Source organism: Chamaea fasciata, unplaced genomic scaffold (assembly GCF_029207755.1).
Source record: "Chamaea fasciata isolate MVZ Bird 193981 ecotype frontalis unplaced genomic scaffold, bChaFas1.0.hap1 SCAF_7, whole genome shotgun sequence".
NCBI lineage: Eukaryota > Metazoa > Chordata > Aves > Passeriformes > Sylviidae > Chamaea > Chamaea fasciata.
In genome coordinates this window covers 57,501,587-57,523,553 of record NW_027094092.1, presented here as the reverse complement: position 1 = coordinate 57,523,553, position 21,967 = coordinate 57,501,587, and the positions used below count along the sequence as shown (strand labels likewise).

Genomic DNA, 21,967 nt, shown 5'->3' with positions numbered 1-21,967 from the left:
TCCTAAGTAATTCCTTACTACAAAAAAAAATTAGTTCAGAGCACATATTAAAAAGCTGTTCTTGAGAAAAATTTAACAATGTTTATTAGCTGGTTTTCTGAAACTTCCCATAAAAACTGAAAGATATTGGGGCAAATAAATTTTATTTACTGTTTAATAAACTGCAACACGAAGTTCAATAGAGCAGACTCTATATTATTAAGGTAGAGACTACTATATTATCACATAAAAATACAAATAATTTTACCTTTTGAATATTTTAAACGTTTTTAGAAGAGTACTAATGCTTTTGTAAAGAGAACTAAAGTGTTTATTTTCTTTTCCTTTAGCTTTACCATAAAATTTATGAAAAGGGCAAAGTTGCAGAAAACAGTGCTTCTGAAAGCATGCACACGTAAAATCCTTGTTATTCTGGTATTGTTAAAATGAAGTAGTGTAACTGCAAATGTCAAATGCTATTCTGTGCTGTGAATTAAGAGGATACAGGTGTCATTAGCAGAAAAGGCTGAGAGATTCAATTGCACTGGTAATATATACGGTGTCTGCAGACTTTAAAAACAGTAGATAACACTAGCCTGCAACAAACTTTTGATATCTGATGTCTTCAAAGGATACGGCTGTAGCAAAGACTGATTCCTGGACATAACTGCAGAAAAGTAGCATCAAACCATCAAACTCAGGATGAGAGATTCAGAGGAAACTCCCCTACCCGGCTGATATTTTTGTTAAAGATAAATAAGTAACACACGCGCCTGGGTAAACCAGCTTCAGACTACATGTCTTCTTTCTAATGGGGCTATTCAGAATGCTGCCAGGAGAAAAGTATTTTCATGCATTCTGCTTTTTTTTTTTTTTTTGCACAGCATTAATGTAATTACATGGAATTCAATCGTGGCAATAAAGTTCCATATATCAGAAGATTGCATTGGGTGCAGAACCCACAGGCAAACTGCCTGGTGTGGTCTCAAGCCTTTAGAGCACTAACATTGATGATGTTACTTCTCAGTAACCCATCTGGCAACAGACAAGTTCTTCATCAATAGGTGGAAAATTCCCATAAACTCTGAGGTAAATATCTTCCTTAAAATCCACATCTCGATTCTACCAGTTGTAGGCTGTGAAACAGTATTAATTCCCGTTGGCTCTATATGCATAATTTTCATTTTAGGGAGGCTCATTTGAGAGCAAACCTGTGCTTCTCCCGTGTTATTCATTACTGTTTATGACTGTAAAGGGACTGGTTGGTCGAGCCTTCTTGAAATTTAGAAGAGCTTACATTTCGTGGCTTTTTTATCTCTGTTGATAGAATAAAATAAAAATGTGTGGCTCATCACGTTTATGCTCCTCTGCCCTTCTTTTGCAACACTGTTGTACGAAACCCTGCAGAAGACGTGAACCCCCTGAGGAGACCTGAACCGAGCACCCACTGGACCGCTACATTTTACTTAGTCCGGCACATGCCCAACAAAAGGCTTTTGCTGCAGATCATTCCCTAAAGTACTGGGATTTAAAAATTAAAACTATTTTTGTCAAAGGAGAAAATAATGGGGGGGGGCCCCCATCCTGCGGGACACTAAAGGGGCTGAGAAGAGCGCCACAAAATGGCGGCGTGGGAAACGGGGCCCGAGTCCCTCAGGGCGGAGAGCGGGGCCGGGGCACTCAGCCGACCCTCTGCCTCTGCGGGGCCACCAGCACTGGGAAAGTGACCAGAACGCGGCGGCCCCGCATGGCCTCGGGCGCTGCCAGAAGGGAAAAGGCGAGGAGCCGTCCAGAGACTCACCGAGGACGAAGGGGCCACAGCCCCCCTCACCGCCGGACGCTGCCCCTCAGCGCCGGCCTCGCCCCGCGGAGCAGCCCCCGCGTCCCGGGCCACCTCAGCCCCGCCGAAGGGCGCGGAGAGGGCGGCAGGTGCCGCCTGCCCGCCGCGCTCCGTGCCCGGGCTGCCGGGAGCCGGGGTAGTCGGGCAAGCCAGAAGCTGCTTCGGCGGTCGGGAGAAGGGGCTGAGCCCGTTCACCCAGCGGAACAACCGCAGCGCCTGCCGGGCGGGCTTATCGCCAGCGGCCGCGGAGCTCCGCTCCCGCAGGGACACATCGGCGGGGCGCGTGTGCCCCCCAAACCACCCGTTTGCCTGAGCAGTGGGACTTATGAAGGAAAGATCAACATTTCTGAGGGCGAAAAGCGATGAGGATGCTCCATCTACCGGGGGCAGCGCGCAGGCGGGCGGTGGCTGGGCGGGGAGAGGAGGCAGCGCCGCTAGAACGGGACACGGTCTGGAAAGATACTGAGGGTTAAATAGACGCAAACGCACTCCGAGATGTGGCACAAAAATAAGGAGCTGCAGAGCGCAACCTGCTTTATCCAACCCTCCAGGTCCCGCTCGTGTTGCTGAGCCAGCTGGTGGAAATCAGCCTAAATCCTCCTTCCCTCAATCCCTCACGGGCCCGGCCCTCAGATAGTTTAAAAATGTATTAAAGCATCTCCCTTCTCATCCCGGAGCAACGCTTCACACTAAGGATGCTATGGAATGCCGCCGCTTGCCTCGACACAAGTTGTGCTCACAAAATTGTGTGCATTTGTTTGTTTATGGAAGTGCGGCATTAGGAGGCAAAAATGCACAGCCCGGGCGGGCAAAAACTAGAACATGATGCTTCCCTCTAGACTTGGTTGTTCTTTACCCCCAGTTGAGATTACTGAGGCAGAGGATGGATTTAAAATTATCAATAAGCAAAGGAAAATAAACTGGGGTGTAGGGTACAAGCTGGAGGCGGAAAAAAAAAATCAGCCGATGAAAGAAGAAAGGAGAAAGAAATTGAAACAGGAATGAAGAGAGAGATACACAGAAAATTCTCCCTTCTAGCTGCAGCCCAGGCGTCAGTCAGATGCGATGCTTCTTTCAGAACAGTTGGTTCAACCAACAAGAAATGCAGCTTCAGAGAGAAATGACTGATCTACCTGGCTTCAGGTCAGACATGAGGAAGGGAAATAAAAAAGAGAGGGATATGGAAATAGGCGTGTTCTTTTGGAAGGTAGATATCTACGGCCTCTGCCCCGTGGTGAGGCTCTGTCCTTTCCAGGAACATCTCCCACCAATCTCCCTGCCTGTTCTGGAGGGTGAGAGCCGCCTCCTTGCCCTGTTCCCTAGGGACACTAATTCCTAGATGCCCCTGGGGCTCTGCATTTGCCGCTCCGTCTTCCCAAAACACGCAATGTTTTGCCAAGGAGAAATGGCTTCAAAGCTTTGTCCTGCCTGAAGCAATTCGTTAAAGACCCACTAAACTTCTCGAAGTGGGAGTTTAACAGCAGAGAAACCGGCAACTTCAATGATGCTCATTAACACCTCGCCCTGTCCCGGTAACTTAAGAAGCGGTGCCAAGGGAGGCTGAGGTTCCCAGAGATCCAGGGACCCCAGTTCACCCGGAAGGTGGTCAGTCAGTTCAACAGGCTTTGGATAAAGCCGGCAGAGACTTCCCGGTTAATTCCCTCTAGGGCCTGTTCCCACCGGGGTTTGGCTGGGTCGGGGAGTCTTCTTTACCGATCTATTTATTATAAGAACTCCCTAGCCGAGGTTATCACTCTGTACCCACCAAAAAAACTCCTTCTGAAGCTGCAGACAGGGGAATTTTGTATCCCTCTGGTTCTGACTTGTTTGTTTTCTCTTGCTTCCCAGCAGAATCTTTCTAAAAAGTCCCCAAGTAACCCCAAGGCCATAAACAGGCACTTTCATTACCGATGGCAAGAAGGAAGGGCTCTTTCATAGTATCATCTCTGATCAATGATGAATGGGCTGCATTACTCTGAAAAGAAATGTAGTCAAGTCAGAGCTCAGAAAAGGCTCCCAAACCTTCTCCCCACTGCTGGCAGACCCCCAAACCCATCATCCTGTTCGTGGGCGGCCCCGGTGCTGCCTCTCGTTGAGCTGCGTGCCCCTCTGCTGTGCTCTGGCGGCTCCCCCCAGTCCTGACTGCCGGCTCCTCCAGCTGGTGGAAACCCGGGATCTCCCCGCAGAGAGCACAGGGAGCCCAGTGCCCCTAGCAGTACCTGTTTTGGTAACTAATTTGGGAAGGCCCCTGGAGGCACCCAGCCAAATACCCCCAGGAGAAAGCAGGGAACTGTCGCTGTCTGATTTATTGGGAGAAGGGTTTGAAGGTTCCTGTCCTCATGAAGCTGCTCCGGAATAATTTTTTTCCTTGAAGCAGCGCTGTAATTCTGGAGCTCAGGCAGGTGCCCACCTTCACCCATGGCCCTAAAGCTGTTTCCAAGCCCGAGGTGGTGCCTGACTCCCACATGGTACCCAAAGCCGCGGAGGAGCTTCCCCCCAAGAAAAGAGGGACCCCAATTCCTGAGCAGCCTTCAACCAGCAGCGAGTCGCCTCCAGGAAGAGCTGGAGTCCTGCTCAGTGCCAGCGCTCAGGCCACTCGGGACACAGGATTTCTCTCGGACTCAGCCCCAGAAACATTTAGATACCTCAGAGTATCTGACCGTGGTTCCTCACCTCCCCCAAATCCGCGAATTGTCCTCATTCCTGCTTTCTGCTAAATAAGTGTTCTCCTGACAACCCTCATCCCCATACTGGGAGAAGCTGTAATGTTTAAAGGACTTGAATGTAAGAGGAGAGGAGAGGAGAGGAGAGGAGAGGAGAGGAGAGGAGAGGAGAGGAGAGGAGAGGAGAGGAGAGGAGAGGAGAGGAGAGGAGAGGAGAGGAGAGGAGAGGAGAGGAGAGGAGAGGAGAGGAGAGGAGAGGAGAGGAGAGGAGAGGAGAGGAGAGGAGAGGAGAGGAGAGGAGAGGAGAGGAGAGGAGAGGAGAGGAGAGGAGAGGAGAGGAGAGGAGAGGAGAGGAGAGGAGAGGAGAGGAGAGGAGAGGAGAGGAGAGGAGAGGAGAGGAGAGGAGAGGAGAGGAGAGGAGAGGAGAGGAGAGGAGAGGAGAGGAGAGGAGAGGAGAGGAGAGGAGAGGAGAGGAGAGACTTAATGGTCGAGAAAAACACCATGAATCAAAAAAATCTATTTATTTGAATACTTTGTGATTTTTTTTGCTTTTGTTGAAATTTTCAGTGAAATCCCGATGGAAGCAGATTGAAGACTGTACAGGAATATCTCATTGTAGAAGGTGATTTGGCAGTGTGTGTATTTATCTGCAGGTGAAGGCAGCAGCCAAACAAATCTCAAAGGATTTGAAACTTTAAAACTAGGTTCATAGCTACACTCGAAAGAAAATTAAGGGTTATTCTTGGGTGGTAGATCCTTTCTGTCTCCAGCTATGGCCTTGGCCAGGGGCCTGTACAAGGAACATCTTTTCTTACCAATATCAAAATAATTCAGATATTTTGAGTTTTCAGTGCGTCTTTATTTTAACTTCAGATATACCAGTCATGGCCTGATGCTTCTTTTGACAAGTAACTCTAATAATACACCGAAGAACAAAGATTTAATGAATATATTGGGTGAGAGTAGAAAATGGGTGAACATCCCTCCCTGCCCAACAGCATTTTAGGGACTCTTCAGTGCTTCAACAGGTATCAGAAGCTTAAGTGCAGATCCAACCTGCCCGCTCTCTTTAATATTAAGCAGATTACAGCTTTAAATGTAACTTCATTTTTTTAGGAAGCAATGGAACGTTTGATAGCTGTTATTTCAAGAATTTCGGCACTTCTAACAATGAGAAGGCGAGCACGTGAAACACATGGAAACACAGGTCGTTTCCCCACCAAGCATCCTGAGCTTGAAGTTCACCATCAAAGCTCCCGGATGGCTCGGTGGGAAAGGCTCCCGAAAACCCCGCTCCCCGAGGGGGACTGACATTTCCAGTAACCTTTTCTATCCCCGACAGTGGGCACTGTCCTCGGGCTGAGCATCCCCCGCCGGCTCCGAGGGAGCGGGGCAAGAGCCAGCCGGGGGGAGGACAGGGAGCCTCCTGCTCTCTCCAGCCCCACCCGTCCCGCAGCGCTCCACGGCACCAGCCCGGGTCCTGCCAAGACCCATCCAAGGCCGGAAAATCCCGGCTGGTTTCCCAGATATCCGCCCGAGGGACTGCCTGCGCTCCAGTTCTCCCGGTCAGCATCCCTTAATGAACTCCCACATCTCTGACAATCCTACCGAGACTTTAAAGTGAGGCTTCTCCTTCCCGAGGGTGTTTTTTAATATACACTATTTACGCCAATCAAGGGCTTGAAAAATGTATTCGCATCTCTGCTGCGTTTGGGAGCTCCGTCTAGATAAATAATCCCCAGTACTGAGATTCTAGGACCCAGGATAGCTGACAAACGCTGATATGAAGGTGTATTGGTATGTTGCTCAGCGTATTTTTGCTTTAAGTCTATGAGGAGAGGGGAATATGTCCTATCCTGAGGCCAGAACGCCCGTGTCCATGCGGGCCGTCGAAATGCCAGAGACGTCTGGTCATATTTTTTGATAAATATTTTTTCATGTACAATTTTATTTCTTGGTCTCCGGTGGGTTTGTCTTTGCAGGGTTGACTCATCACGCCACCTGTAGCAAGGGTCAAAGATGTCACCTAAATAAAAGTAGTAATCATTGCCTGCTATTAATGTCACGAGAAGTGTTTCTATTATGTGGGACGAAGGAGGGGGAAAGAAGAAAATGAGTGGAAAGGGCCGAAATTAAGAGGGCACGGCCAAGTGCACCCTCAGGCTCGCCCGCAGCTCTGATAAGACACGGGGGCTGAGCCAGGAGCTTGGGCACCGCAGGAATCTCGGCTTCCCTGGATAGGGCATCGCGTCCCGCGGGGATGGGGTCGCTCCTGGGGTCTCTGCGATTGCTGCGGGTCGCGCTCCGGAGACAAAACTCGGCCCGGTCCGACGGTAGAGCTCCTGGGAGCGGCGGGGCAACGGGGAACCTGTTGTGGTACCGGCCGTGGATAAAATTCCCTGAGAGCTGGGAAAGGGATGGAGGGGCCCCCTTGAAGCTGATCTCTCTCGGCCCTGATGGCACAAAGCAAGGAGCCCCAAGAACCTTTCCCAGACAGGGACAATCCAGTCACACCGGACCGTGCCACATCCCAAAACCAGAACCCATCGTTCCCAGCTGGAGAGGGTGCAAAACTACTGCGGTTGGGCTGGTTTTCCGCCTTGGGTGACCATTTAAATGGTTAACACAAGGTTCCTGGGTCCATTTCGGTGTCGCTTTTCTTTTTCTTCCTCTCCCCTCCCAGCAGTGCTGCCAGCATCGCTCCATCCGGGCCGGTTTCTGGGGAACAAAGGCTGGGGACCTGGGGGACAGCCCCTCGCCTCTGCGAGCCGCTCTTAATGAGGATTCATTTCTTTAGCCTACAGTCCTGGCTTTCATTACGGAGCCTGTCTCGCTCTGTTCATGGTCATTAGGCTGCAGCCCAGTAACTCCCTCGCCAGATCATGTGCATGATTTAAAAAAAATAAGAAAAAAAAAAAAGAAGAAGAAGAAAAAGGACCCCTTCAGTAATATTAGTAATCATCATCATCATCTGGCCGTTCTAGATTAGCTACCCATTAATACAGGCTTTCTACCCTTCCACGTCTCTCCCAGCAGAGGTTTTTCTCCATCAGCCCCGTCCCGGGACGCTGCCGGGGGCTCGGCGGGGTGAGCTGGGGGGCGGCGGGGCAGCTCCTGCCCGCGGGGATGCGCCCGGAGCCACCGAGGTCGCCGCCTTCTCACCCGCTCGCTGGGGAAGCCCTATGCTCATACCGGGGAGGTCTGAAGGCTTTTTAAATTCCTGCCCGAAAAGGTTATTTGGGATCTTTCGTTGAGTTGGTCAAATTATTGTTTTTCCCTAACGGAGTGGACAGTGGTGGGATAGAAGGCTGGAAGAGGACTCTCGGCAATATTTATAGATTATATTCTCCTCTTCTCTATTTTTTTCTCCCTCTTTTTCCCCCCTTAAACAGACGGGCAAATCAAACCTGGATGAAGGTGAAGGAGAAAAATCACTTCTTTTATTTTTTTTAAGTTTCTATGGAGTATCTCTGAACTCGTGAGTTTTGTGAGCGCTTTTATGTCTCCCTAGCCCTGTCGGGTTTTATGAAAATGAGCAGTATTGAAAGCTTTTCCATCCCGCTAGCTGTGAGCCTCACATAAATGATGTAAATGGCTCGAAGGGTTTTTTTCAAGTGAACTGTGTAGATCTGTGAAAATAATATCAGGGTTTTCCGTCAGAATGAGCTTAGCACTGTACTGAGGCGTACCATAATCTGACCCGACACCTCCGACCATCTGCGCTATCTATCTGCCTTCTGATTTACCAAATCTTCACAAGCAAAAGACAAATTGTACTTGATACTAAAGAAAAGACGGCGAGCCTCAGCCCAGCTCCATTTCTGCGGAGAAATGATTGGACAAAATGTAAATCTGTTTAATTTCGGTCTACAGGCAACTAGCAAAGGAGCTTTCTTAAAGAAGGGAAGAAAGGAAAACAAAAACAATAGAAAAAAAAGAATAAGGGGGGGAAGAGACAATAACAAGATATCAAATTAAGAAGGGATTTTTTTGACAAGCATTCTAGAAAAAAAATGCATTGCAAAGAGCAAAGGGAGAACATATTGAGCTTAATTCAAAATATATGCTGCCTTTCCGAGCATAGTCCCTAATATTCCCGGGAAGAAATTACGACTGAGCAGCTATTTGTAGGATAAAGAGTGGCTTCTTGATCATCCTCCCGTTCTCTACGGAAAATAAATCGTATCCTTGCAGCTCAGAAAGGGACTTCATCCCTCCCCGAGACGTCTGGAGCTGGCCCCGCTCATCCGAAGGGGCGTCCGGCGCTCACCTCGCACCCAGCCCCGCGGTTGCTCTCTCGGGGCACCGAGGGGCGAAAAAACCCACGGGGAATGATTACCACGAGGTGATCAATATTTCAAAAGATTCCCGAAATCTGCTTTAAGTCGCTTTCCTGACCTACAAGTGACTTCTCACTCCTCGCGACTGTTCTCGGCGTCTATTCAGGACCATTCAGCCGAAAACAATAAGGGGTTTAAATGCTGAAAAAAAATAGAATTAAAAAAATAACACTTTGGTTGAACGGGAAGGGCCCTTGGCTCTTTGCAGATAGTTCCTCGTCTTAATCTAAATGGGAAGTCACCTACAGGGGAAAAGGGGAGAGTTTTCCCCAAATCTCGGCTGTTCCTGCGGTCCTCCCGCTGCATCCATTGTCAGCGACACTCCCAGCATCGCTGTCACAGTTATGCAGCCAATTTTTTAAATCTGATTTCTCAGCTCTCCCTTATCCCCCTCCCCGCCCGCGGGTGCGCGGAGCTCCGTGCGAGCATCACCGGGCCGGACCCCGCAGCTTTACCGGGGAGGATGTGGGGTTCCCGGCCGCCCTATTGCTGGGACCACTCCCTCCAACCTGCCGCCAGCACCCTGAAGTGGGATCCCCCCTCCCTCCCCTCAGCCTGCCTTCACTTCCCCGGGGCGGCCGGGCGGCTCTGCCCTGCCCGGGCCGGCGGGGCAAGGTGTCGGGGTCGCGGTCCCCGGGGAGCGGCCGGGGAGCCGCGGGGAGCGGGGCGGGGAGCGGGGCGGGGAGCGGGGCGGTGCGGAGCCTTCCGCCGTGATTGGCAGCGGCTGACAGTGAGTGGCAGCCCCGCCATGGAAACCCGGGAGCCAATCTGCCGAGCCTGCAGCAGCAAATCAGCCGCTCCCGCAGCAGCGCGGCGGCGGCGGGGAGCTGTGCTTGTGCCTTTTCTGGTTTCCTTTTTTTCTTCTTTTTTTTTTTTCCCCTCCTTTTTTTTTTTTTTTCTTCCCTCCCTCCCTCTCCCCCCGCCCGCCCTCCCTCCCTGCTCCATCCTCCTCCGCCTCGCCCCTGCCCACCGCCCCCAGTCGCCGGAGCTGCCGAGCGGTCCCCATCGCCTCTCCGCCGTCCCTCCCGCGGCAGCTCCGCCGGCGCCGGCGGAGGCAGCAGCGGAGCGAGGGGCGGCCCGGGGCCGCTGCCCCTTCCCCGCCGCGGGGCTGTGCGCGGTGCTGGCGGCGGGCATCGCCGGGGGTGCGCGGAGCGCGGAGCGGAGCCCGGCACCGCCTCCATGTTCCAGCTGCCCATCCTCAATTTCAGCCCGCAGCAGGTGGCCGGGGTATGCGAGACCCTGGAGGAGAGCGGGGACATCGAGCGCCTGGGGCGCTTCCTCTGGTCCCTGCCCGTGGCCCCCGCGGCCTGCGAGGCGCTCAACAAGAACGAGTCGGTGCTGAGAGCCCGGGCCATCGTGGCCTTCCACACGGGGAACTACCGGGAGCTCTACCACATCCTGGAGAACCACAAGTTCACCAAGGAGTCCCACGCCAAACTGCAAGCCCTCTGGCTGGAAGCGCACTACCAAGAGGCGGAGAAGCTGCGGGGCCGACCCCTGGGACCGGTGGACAAGTACCGGGTGAGGAAGAAGTTCCCGCTGCCCCGCACCATCTGGGACGGCGAGCAGAAGACACATTGCTTCAAGGAGCGGACGAGGCATTTGCTACGGGAGTGGTACCTGCAGGACCCTTATCCCAACCCCAGCAAAAAGCGGGAACTGGCTCAGGCCACGGGACTTACCCCCACGCAAGTGGGCAACTGGTTCAAAAACCGCCGGCAAAGGGACAGGGCAGCAGCCGCTAAGAACAGGTAAGGTGCTGCCCGTCCCGTCGGGACACAGGTTCCCCCTTAGGGAGAATTCGCCCCCGCCCGCCGGGGCCGGAGGCTGCAGGGAGGCAGTGCGAGACTGCCGGCAGAGGATGGGGGAAACGAGCCCGGGAGGTTTCTCCCCAGGAAATGCAGCGAGATAAAGCAGGAGCAGCGGGAAAACGCTAAGGCTTTTTAATTACTTGGATTTAAGAGGGGAGGATCCCCACCCTAGGCTCCCTCTTGGCTGCCCTGTGGGGGAGCAGGACAGAGGGAGCAGGAGAGGGGCGGCCTGCAGCCACCGGCTGGAGCTGGCGGCGGAAAGACCATGTTCAGGGGCTGAGAGGAGACAAACCCCCTTCAAAGTTTTGTCCAGACGTAGAAATACCGGTTTGAGATTTGTCCATCCTGAGAAGAGCCGGGCATGCCCTCTGCAGGCCCTGCCGCAGCCGCCGTGCCCTGTTCCTCGGCCGGAGCCATCCGGGAACATTCCTTGAGATATTGTTCTTGTTTCTATTTTATATATATAAATATATAATAGAAATACTACACACACACCCCCACACACACATATATGTGTTACAGAACAAAATCACGGCTCTAGATGAGCAGTGTTACCCCAACGCTAGTGACACAAGCAGGAGAGGGAGCAGAGTTCCCCCTTTATCTCCTACCTGGGATTCCGGGATGAGGAAAATTCCCCTTGTCACCCCTCAGCCGGTCTGTCACACGTCGAGGACGTGGGTACTGTCACCCGAAGCCCTTTTTTATCGGCCAGGGGAAGATGTAAGGCCTACCGGACGGGAGACGCCGCTGGGGAGCTGCTGCAGGGCATTACTGACCCCTAAGATGAGGCCCGGTTTGGGGGCAGGCTGCGGAGGAGGGGGACAGCCTTTCCCTGGGCGTACCAGCCTAGGAGCGGGACTGACCCTGGCGTGGGTACCCACTTTCTCAGACAGATCTGAGGAACTGTGTGCCCACCCAGCTTCTCCTCTCTCCTATCACTGGTATAAGTGGTGAGAGCCGGCGGTCGGGGACAGCGGTGTGGGGGTGCCGGTCGGGGGAGCCCCTGGTGGGGACACCGGGGGCTGTCGGTGGGTGCCGGGATGCGGAGGGCGGGCGGTGATGCTGTGTGTGCCGCTTCCTTGCAGGCTACAGCAGCAGGTCCTAACGCAGGGCTCGGTGCGCTCGCTGCAAGCGGAGGAGGAGAGCGGCGGGGAGGCGGTGGGGGCCGCCTCCAGCCCCGCAGCCAGCCTCTCCAGCAAAGCGGCCACCTCCGCCATCTCCATCACATCCAGCGACAGTGAATGTGACATCTGACAGCACCGCCATGGCAAACCGTGGGCAGCGGGAGGCCCGGCTCACCGGTGCCTGCCGACACGGCCGGAGCAGCAGCGGGGCTGGCGGTGCCCGGCGCGGGCGCCGAACGCGGGGTACGGGGGACGCTGCCCGGCCGCCCGCCCGAGCCTCCCTCCCAGCCCCGCAGCAGACTGCATTAAAAAACGTCGTTAAAATCGTTGTCGCCTTTATTTTGAAGGATTTGCAGAATTGATGCCTAAAAAGAAATAATTAAAGAAGGCCCAGGAAATGTAAAAAAAAAAAAAAAATAATAATTTAAAAACCGAATGCCAAGTTGCAAAATGTCTGAGCCCCTGCCCTTATCCCGCGGGGTTGTTCCATGTTGAAAAGACGCTGTTCTTTTGGTTGGGTTTTGCTTTACTTTAAAGGGTTTTTTATATATATATATAATGTTTATTTACTTATTTAAGGGATTGCTATGGTAGATTTTTTCTATTATTATTATTAATTATTATTATTATTTTTGGCTTGTTCTCTATGTGCACAGGTGACTTGTAGAGCATGTGCAGGACGAAACTGTATGAAGCAGCCTAAAACCATAATAAAATATTTGGTGAACGACCCTCGCCTCTGCTTTGAAATGACGGTGTCGCTCTCAAGCCCCGCCAGTTTACGCAGAGCAGATCTCCGAGGCCACGGGTATTTCAGCAGCAGGTCAGCAGGAACCGAACCAGCCGGTCCCCGGGACCGGGGGTGATGTCTTTGCCAGGCAGGGAGCTGGGAGGAGCCGGGATGAGGCGAGAGGAGCGGGAACGGGGCTGCTGGGGGATGCCGGAGGAAAGGAAGGAGGCAGAATCGCCGCAGCTTCTTCTCTCCCAAGGGCTGAAGCTTTGGGGATTATCGGAGGCGAACTTTATGAGAGGAACGGGGGAGGGGGGAAAAAAAGAAAAAAAAAAAAAGAAAAAAAGACAATATTATGGAGTGGAGTGGTTGGGGCACAGCCCCGCCGGGAAAACTAAGCTTCCTCCCTCACCTGGCAAAGGCAAGGGAAGGATGGGGAATTAACAGTTCTCCATGCCAGTGAAAGGCCATAACGGGGACGAAATTACCCCAAATCGCGACCCCTGCCATGTGCCCATGGCTGTCCCCACCATCCGCCTCCCTCGCTTTGTTTTGCGGCGGTTTTGCTGGAGGAGACCAAACGCCAGGTCCAAGAAGCGTGCTAAGCTTTTTTCCCCAGCAGAAGGATTTTATATTATACAATTTGACATTGATCTTTAAATCGCCTGAGCTGTGCTTTTTTTGTCTTCTCGGTCTCATCGCGTTTACTTCCCTGTCCTCAGAGAGATGCCTCCCCTGTAAGCTGATTGCTTGGCTCGTTTTATTTAGCAGCCGAAGCCTGGCACTGGGGGAAGCCGGGCAGCGCTGGGAGCGGGAGATGCCCCGGCTCCCGCTCGGCTCCGGCTGCCTACAAGGGCAGCGGCCGGAGGGGCACAGGGGCATTTCAGCTCCGTGATAGTTTAATTCAGTCCTGCTGCCTTTTATTCCCGCTTCGGCGGTGACTTTCCCCGCTCTGTTTAAGTTTGAATTTAAAACCTGGATTCAAGGCGTTGGCACTCCCTATGCCTAAATCTGCGTTCCGTCCCCAAATGCAAGTGCCTTCGTTTTCCTTACAGACTGTTCCAGGGATGGGGCAGGTAGTAGGAATTTATTCGCTGTTCTTTCAAGTCAATTTACAGACAGCTCTTTTCTTGGTGGGGTGTAAATAATCCACATTTTAGGAGTACGTAAGGGTCGGATCGCAGGGCGGGGAGTGAGCGCAGAGTAGGGGTCTCCACCTGTCTTTGGGGTGCCCGCCTATGGGATGGTCCGGAGAGCACTTTGCACCCCAAACCCTGAGGTTTGTTGGCTCCTGAACCCCACCGGATTTAAGCGTGCAAGAAGAGCCCGGCTGTGCTGTTTAAGCGTCAAACGAGGTTGGGGTTTCACCTTGGGTTTGGGGTTCGCTGAAGGACAGCGCTTCCCATCCGCGAGGTTGTTCTGGGAGCAAAAGCGGTGCTCGCCCTCGAAACGGAATCTGCTGAAAAACATCGTGTTCTTTCTTTATTTCTTTTCTTCCCCGGGAAATGGGTGAATTGGATTCAATTTCTCCGTCGGCTTCTGCGGGCAGAGTAGCAGCGCTTATTGTGGGGAATTAAAGATATAAAGAGAGCGGAGAGCACATGCGCTCAGCCCTGGTAACGTGGGATTTCCTTCCAGCTAAAAAAAAAAAAAAAAAAACACCTGGAATTTGTTCAATAGGCAGCGGGGATGATAACGTTTCTTTCGACAAAGGGTTTGACTGTCATGAAGGCTGGAGTGGAGGGAACCTCCGGCGGATGCTGGCGACAAGCGCACAAACCAACCTCTTCGGAAAGAGTGGCCGGGGCGGGGAAAGGAGCACGGAGCCCTCGTGGGAAGAGCAGCCCCGCTGCCCGGCCTTGCTTGCTGTGGGAGAAGGCGAGAAACGAGCGTCTCCCAGCTCCGCTTCTTCCCCGCCGGAGCTCTGCAGGGGCCGGGGCCGTGGGGCTGCGCCGGCGCCTTTAGTTCGACCAATAAGACCCAAAAATAAAACCGCGGTTTCCCCACCCCGTCCCCCCGTTTGTTTTTTTTTTTTTTTTTTTTTTTTTTTTTTTTTTTTTTGTGGGGGGTGTTTTTTTGGTTGTTTTTTTTAATTGTTTTTTTGGTTTTTTTCAGTTGCCCTTTCTCGTCCCTAATTGAAAGTGAATGTCCTTCCCCTGGCTTTTTCAGCAATTTTTTTCCCCACTGAAGATCAGCCCAAGCCGTCGCCCTCCCGAGCCTCTGGTTGTTTTAATAATAATAATAATTATAAACGGATAAGAGTGAAGGAGCTTGTATTTACATTAAACAAAACGCTCCGAAAAGGGTCACTAAAAAGTCTGCCTTGACTCCTCTCTCTCCAGTTTAACAAAGACCGAAAATATTGTATCAAAAGTGAAGTGAATGGGGAAGGCGGAGAAGAGAAACAGCTTTTCCTCTCTTCAGCTGGGAAGGGGGGAGAAATGTTTGAATATTTCCGTTTCTTTTGAGAAGCGGGGCAGCCCCGGGCAGGGCTGAATGGGAAAGTCTTGTAAGCGGGCTGGGAGGCTGTCAAACTGCTCAGAGGTAATCACTGCTAATGAAGGGGTCTCCAGCCCTCCCTGGGACAAAGGATGCTTACGAGTGCTAGCCGGGACTGAATACCTAATAAGTTTGCAAGGGGGAAAAATGAGTGAGCTGTCCGTAAATTGATTTTGCAAGAGGGAAAAAAAAAAAAACAACAAAAAAAAACCCCAAAACAACAAAACAAACCACCCACCATAAAAACAAAACAGAAAAAAACCTTGCAACAACAACAACAACAACAACAACAAAAAAAAAAAAAAAAAAAAAAAAAAACAAAAAAAAAAAAAGGAAAAGCAAATGCAGGTTGGGGAGAGAGTCTGGCTCTGGTGCAGCTGGGGACAGAAGGCCCACTTATCCAGGGAGCATTGTCCCACTCCCACACTGCAGAGGAGGACGGCTGCTACTTGCAGTGGAGTGGAAACTGGGGTGGAGGGTGGGCTGGGGGATGCAAGAGCCTTGGAAAAGCCACAGCAGCCTCTCCAGGCCGGGGGTACTGCCCCAGCTGCTGCCTGGTCCATGCAGGTGCTCCCTGCACGTCCATCCTCACGCTCCAGTTTGCACAGCCCTTGCAAAGCCTTCATCCCATCCCATAGGCCAGTCCTAAAAAAGGGGCTGTTCCCTGTTTGTTCTACCACTGCCTTTTGCCCCTTGTCTAACCAAGGTGTTTTCTTTGCAGAGCAGGAAAAAGGGGGTGTCTGGAAATCTGCTGAATATTGCACCACCAGCAGCACTTCTCTTGGCTGGGAGGGCTCCCGTACAAAGGGTCAGCTTTAGCTGGGTGCTGGGAGAGGTAGGAGGGGGCTGGCTTCAGGGGGAAACACCCTCGTGTGACAAGAAGAGCGTGTGTGTGTGTGTCATAGCTGGGGGAAGCAGGAGAGTGAGCCGCGTTTTGGACGTTTCACGCATCCAATTAAGGGCTTGGGAGGATCAGACTCTCGCAGATCCAGTTACCCCTGGCTGCCGCTGGGGTAATACCGTGAGAGAGAGCGTAATACTCCCCAGCCGTGTCTGCCCCCGCCTCCCAGCAATGCCAGGCACCGGCTCTTCCATGTTTGTTATTTCTTTCTTCTCCAGGAGAAGAGCGACGTGTGTTTGCTGGAGAGGAGGATGGAGACGTCAGAAGCCGAAGGGAAAGGGCACTGTGGGGTGCAGGAGCTGCTAAACTTTGACCTGTCCTTTCCTTCGTCCCTTCCCCAAGGCCACCCTACAGCCCCAGCACCCCAAAGGAGCCTGAACCCCGGCCTGACCTTGGTGTGCCCCCACGAGGGTGAGACCTAGCTGAGGATCCAGGGAAGAAACATTTCATCTTAGATCCTCCGAGGCTTACAGCACTTTGCACTCTATCAGCATTTATTCTTGGCACCAGGGTGACAGAAAAAGCCCGTGGATGTATATTTCCTTCTGCCAGGACTGGCTGCAAAACCCCCAGCCAAAGGCCAGGAAAAGTCTCCCCTTCCTTCATTACTAGCTGCATCCAGTCTAAACTCCCCCGAATTGCAGACATTCCCCAGAAAGCTCATTTTAACCCTACTGCCTTCTGATCTGTGACATAGGCCTCTCTGACACACACTTTCCCCAGCAAGAAATAGAGTTTGGAAGGAAATTTCCAGCTTCAAACCATGTAAAAGCAAAGTGGGTTCACATATTTGTCGTGTCTGCGCCTTCCCAGAGGTGGGAGCCCATAATCCTCCACACTTTGTTAATTTTCTCCTTACACTTAGCAGAGCTGGTGCCATTCCATCCCACTGGAGTCAGCCCAGAGCATCAGCCCTCACCACTGTTTCCACTATTTTTGTCCCAGAAATCCCATAAATTGTGCCAGTCACCCAGTGCTCTCCCTTTACAGGCTCTTCTCTCAGTGTATGGAGTAAAACTCAGGGGACTTGTCTTTTATTTTGGGATTGTCCCACAGTGCTGAGCTAAACCCACTTCTGTGGGTGACCTTCACACCCAGCATGGGCAGGATGGGATCCTCACCCTCCCCACTTACTGCTGAGGGAAAAGCATCTCTTTTCCAGCAGTGCCCAAGGAGGGACTTGATAGGACGTCCAGGAATTCCTCCCCAGTGGGCAGCCAAATAAATGGTGTCAGACAAGACTTGCAGTTCACTATCCCCAAAATCTGGATTGGCAGCTCATTTTCAGGCTACCAGGACAGCCTTATCAGGAGAGTGTCCATATGGAGACCAGACTTATGGGGTGGTCTCTCTTTTCCCTATCCAGCACACACTCCTGACTGGAAAACACCTGGCAGGGTTTTATCTCTTTGTTGTCACAGTACAGACTTGCCTTGGAGCAGAAAGACACTCTGCCATGCCTATGCTATTAAATGACTTGTCCTGATACTGCTGCCTGCTGGTGGGGTCAGTGCTCCGTGATTTTCAGCCCCCTCACCCTCCCAATAAGGTGGCTGTGTCCATGGGAAAGCCTCTGCATGCCATGCCAGCTACTGAGCTCTGCCCTAGGGATTGTGTGACACAGCTTTGCCTGGTCTGAGGCAAACCCGAGCCAGGGACTCTTCTAACGTTTTAATAGGATAAGTGGTGAACCTCAGTGCCCTCATATGCTTTAATGTACAGATACAGCCAGACTAAATCACTTGAGACATCCCAAACAGCCTAAAGGATTTAGACACATCTCTTTATTTCCATTTAAAGCTGTTCCTCTTGATACCCCCTTTTTTTTCTCTCTCTCTCTTTTTTTTTTTTTAACAGTCTAATATAAAACAAAGATGTGAGAAGAGAGGTTATAATAATCTAGAGGCAGGAGCAGAATGGAGGCATCTATTTGTCCTCAGCACCCACGTCTTATTTGGACTGGTCTCAGAAGTTCAACCCCTTTGAAAACTCCACAAAAGCAGGATAAAGGTTTCAGAGTGGAGCCTCTAAGAGACAAACAGTCACTGCTGAGGTCTGCATGCACACACAGGTATTGATCAGCAGAACAAGCTTCTCAGCCTTTATTCAATAACTCCATAGTAACCCCAATGGCACACTATCTGGGGCTGCTCTAGGACAAGCAGGAAGTTTTAACCCAGCACTACCTTCTCTTTTTCAAGACCTGTTGATTTCAACAGAGAGCTCTACAACAGGAGAGCAGAACTTGATTTTTCTCATCTGGAAGCCTTTTGTTAGTCTGAATATTCTTTCAATGCCATTAGTGGTTCCGTTCAGTACAAAGCCATCCCATTCCTCCTTATTTCACAGACTGAAATGCAGGTGCTTCTTCAGAAGCAATTCTTAAAATGCTTTCATAACACATAGTTGTAATACCAAGGTAACCGAGGATGGAATGAGAGCTCTTGTTTGGAACTCTGCATGGGAAGGTAATTCCCCATTAAATGTACAATGAACCAGCCACAGACTGGGACACACGGCTCCAGTGCCTTTCAGGCACCTTGAAGAAACACATGAACACACAACCATTCCTCAGGGAGCAAATCACTGTGTCTGCAGGCTGGGAAAAAAAAAGCCTTCTCATAAACAGGACATCTATATTGGAAACTGCTCCTCAGGCCAGGTCGTTTTTTAAGTCAATTTTGAAGACTTTATGGGTTGTTATTACGGCTTGCAACCGCTCTCTCTACCACACCTTCCACTCGTGCAGGTCAGCAGCCAGTCCCTGGAGTCACCTTGGGGACAGATGTCCCCAAAACCACCATGGAGAGGGCTTATCTCCAGCGGCTGCCGTGTGGTCAGTGGAGAGAGCAGTGCTCAGGTAGGTGACTCAGGGCACCTAATCCCACTCTGGTTACGCTGGCACGGTAATCCAGCCCCGTCAATCAGGCTGTGTTGCCTGGAGAGCCGGCCCCACCCTCCTCCCCCTCTGTCCTTAGCAGCAAGGAGATCTAGGCAGTTTTAACCAAGATCATCTCTCTAATCAAGTTCACTGTCTGCCGAGGCTCGTCTCTACCTATTGACCGCAGAGTGAGAGGAGACTCCTGAGGCCAGAGTTGATTTCTGTGAGTATTGTTCCCACTCAGTCGGTGATCCTTTTTATCCCCTGAGAGCCCCAAGTGCTGAAGGAGTGATGCAAACCAATTTGGTTGTTAAGCTTAAACTGCTGGAGTGTTTCCTGGCAGACTCATGTGGCAGGTCGCTTGTGGGTCAGAGGGACTTCAGGGCTCCAGTGGTGGGATGTCTTCTGCAAAGAATGGTTTTGAAGCAAGACTAGAGCCACATTGCTACTTAAGAGCACAAAGCTCATGGCTTCTTGGTGGATCTCACTATTTTTCAACTTTTTAAAAGCTTTTTTCCCCAGTAATACTTCAATTTATTATTAGTTAATGCTGCTAATAAACTTTCCTATTACAGTATTTTAGCTGTTTTCTGCCATTTTCTTTTGGCTTTGCTTCTGATGGAAAAATCATTGTCTCTTTGGTAAAGAGGTGAGCCACAGGAACTCTGCTAAAAATCACAGTGGCATCCTTGGTGTGCACCAGACTTGATGAGTGTGGTTGTTTACAAGCATCAGGTCTTGCCTTTCACCCTTCCTTCATCACACATTGGCTTTCAAGTGTCTCATCTCAAAATTAAGTGTTTGTAGGACTGGAGCTTTAAGCAGATGAAATATTAAAAATTTAGGGTTTTTAGCACAGTCTCAGAGTAAAGTGAATGAGCTGCTCTGCCTGCGGCTTGTTTTTTCAGAGACAAAGTATTTGTTCTATTACTTATTGATGTTGCTAATTGCCATCTGAGGGTTTGGAGGGGCAGGGCAGCAGGCTGCATTGCTGGATGTGGAGCCCTTCTGAGATAAATCAGCTCTGAGAAGCAAAGAATTTGCTGTAGCAGCCCTGGAATAAGTGCTGCATTTTGCAGTATGTGCTGCATTTTTGCAAAGGCACCCAGTGCTCTCCATCTCCTTTGCAGAGAGAGAACTGCTGGTGCTCAGCTCTTTTATTTAGGAAGCCACATAATGCAGTTGCCTCCTTTTAAAAGCCCGAATTTGAAAATGCTGACCCAAGAACTTAGGTTTGGGCCATGCTTGAATGCTTGCATGTTCGCTTTCCTGAACTAAAACCAGATTCTTCTCCCTCCCTCATGCCCACACACATCACACACATCTACACACACAGAGGGAGGAGGCTGTGATGGAGAGAGCTCTTAGTGTTCTGTCTAAGCTAAATGTCCATTATGGAAATAAACATGCTTGAGGAAGAAAAAACCCATTGCATCCACATTAGCCACTGAATAGGTTATTACTTTACATGTGCAGTATACAACTTTTCATACAGCTGATATCTCTTGTATTGGAGCATGAACATTAACCTTCTACAGTTCACCTTGGTTTGCAAACTGCAAGAATCAATTCTCCTAAGATGGATGTTCACATCCAGTTAGCTTTCTGCATTATCTCAGCTGGAGAGGTCACTAAAAATAGTTGTATAGCACTTTAAATTTTCAACAGGGAGACTTTATTATCGTTTAGATCCATCATCGCTGCTTTACCTACCATGGTTCTTCCAGCTGAAATAATGCAAAGAGCTGGTAGTGGCTAAGTGTTTTCAGAGTTCATGCACTGATGAGCAGGACAGCTTGGACAATATCTGAATTGCTAGCAACAGGAAACTGAGCAAGCTGCATGGACGGTGGAACACTGGTTCAGTAAATCCCCACTGCTTCAACTATTAAATCAAAAATTCCTTTTTTTTTTTTTTTTTTTATTTCTGCTCTCCTGCACTGCAGATGCAGGACTGATCTGCCACCGTGTGCTGCCCTGATCCTGCACAGTCACCTCCATGATCAGCAGTCCCCAGCCTCCCTGCAGTCCTGCTGCTGTCAGTGGGATGTTTGTGGTGCCAGGAAGCATCCAGGGGCTGCAGGTTCGCACCCACATTGTGTGGCACAGGGTGACAGGAGAAAGGCTGTTCTTAGCAGTGCTGCAGCATGATTTTCATTTGATATCTTTATTGCTTTTAACAATTTCCTGTGCTTTGCTACGAATAAGTCACCTTACCAAGGCCTTCATGGCCTCCCAGGCATTACAGCTGGCTTTTCACGTGTCACCTCTGTGTGTCACTACATACATGGGGTTGTAGGGATTCATTTTGTCTCTTCAGGTTTGTGTGTGTTACAGGACTGACCCAGTCATTGGGAGGTTTCTGAGTTTCACCTTCCAAGCACACACACGTGAGAGCACAGTGCCTCAACCCAGGGCCTGGGTCCAGCTGCTCGCACTGGCATTGCTGATCCTGTTTGCACTTATAGAATATTTATTTAAGCTGTGAGGGCAAGGCTCAGAGAAGACGTGAAATTCCTGGCAGCACAGGCAAAGTGTCAGAAGGCACCAAGAGTGATGGAGCAGAGTGGATCCTTCATTACATTGCAAAGTAGGTGTAATTAATGAATTGCTTTCATTTCTTTAATAGAACGGTATTAAGTATTTGTTGTGTAACTAAATAAACTATATTTCCTTCAGTATGAATTGCTGAGATCCACATTGTATCTCACTGTCAATTCAAGCCAGAACCCAACACATCTTAGGACCAGAAGACAGGTTCTTGTGGATTTTCATGGCCATTAGGTCAAATCCTTCTACAGCAGCATGAGAATACAGCTCTCAGGGCTTTAATTACCCTGACATTAAAAACTTTGCAGCAAGCTGCACAACAGAACCTAAGAGAAGAATTTTTCCACCCTTGCAATTCTGCATCGTATCTCCAGAAGAGCCTGTGCTGCTGGGCATTAAGAAAATCCAGAGAATTTCTCTCACTGCCTTGGACCTTGGAGAGATGGACAACAGCTTCCCTTTTGGAGATAGAAGGAAACTCTTGTGATGGGTATCAAAGTGGGTAAAATCATAGAATCATAGAATGGTTTGGTTTGGAAGGGACTTAAAAGCATCCAGCTGCAACCTGCTGCCAAGGGCAGGGACATCTTCCACTATCCCAGGTTGCTCCAAGCCTTGTCCAGCCTGGCCTGGAACACTGCCAGGG

General features: G+C 50.7%; 2 protein-coding genes across 2 annotated transcripts in view; one reads left to right on the top strand and one right to left on the bottom strand.

Moving 5' to 3' along the window:
* Nucleotides 1–1,834, bottom strand: part of CUNH14orf39 (chromosome unknown C14orf39 homolog) — a 28,274-nt gene extending 26,440 nt beyond the window's left edge. Inside the window, exon 1 of the mRNA XM_066186944.1 lies at nucleotides 1,781–1,834. The gene's annotated coding sequence lies outside the window, so the exon portion shown is untranslated. The remainder of the gene's footprint in view (nucleotides 1–1,780) is intronic.
* Nucleotides 1,835–9,933: 8,099 nt separating this feature from the next.
* Nucleotides 9,934–12,453, top strand: SIX6 (SIX homeobox 6). Its single transcript, XM_066186943.1, has 2 exons — nucleotides 9,934–10,573; nucleotides 11,722–12,453. Exons 1-2 carry the CDS (start codon nucleotides 10,002–10,004, stop codon nucleotides 11,888–11,890), a joined length of 741 nt encoding a protein of 246 aa, XP_066043040.1. The 5' UTR covers nucleotides 9,934–10,001; the 3' UTR covers nucleotides 11,891–12,453.
* The last annotated feature ends 9,514 nt before the right edge of the window (nucleotides 12,454–21,967 follow it).

Bases quoted from the DNA above. Each gene is read 5' to 3' on its own strand.
- SIX6 (XM_066186943.1), top strand. From the start codon at position 10,002: ATGTTCCAGCTGCCCATCCTCAATTTCAGCCCGCAGCAGGTGGCCGGG. The intron at 10,574-11,721 runs GTAAGGTGCTGC...GCTTCCTTGCAG, and splicing joins GCAGCAGCCGCTAAGAACAG to GCTACAGCAGCAGGTCCTAA.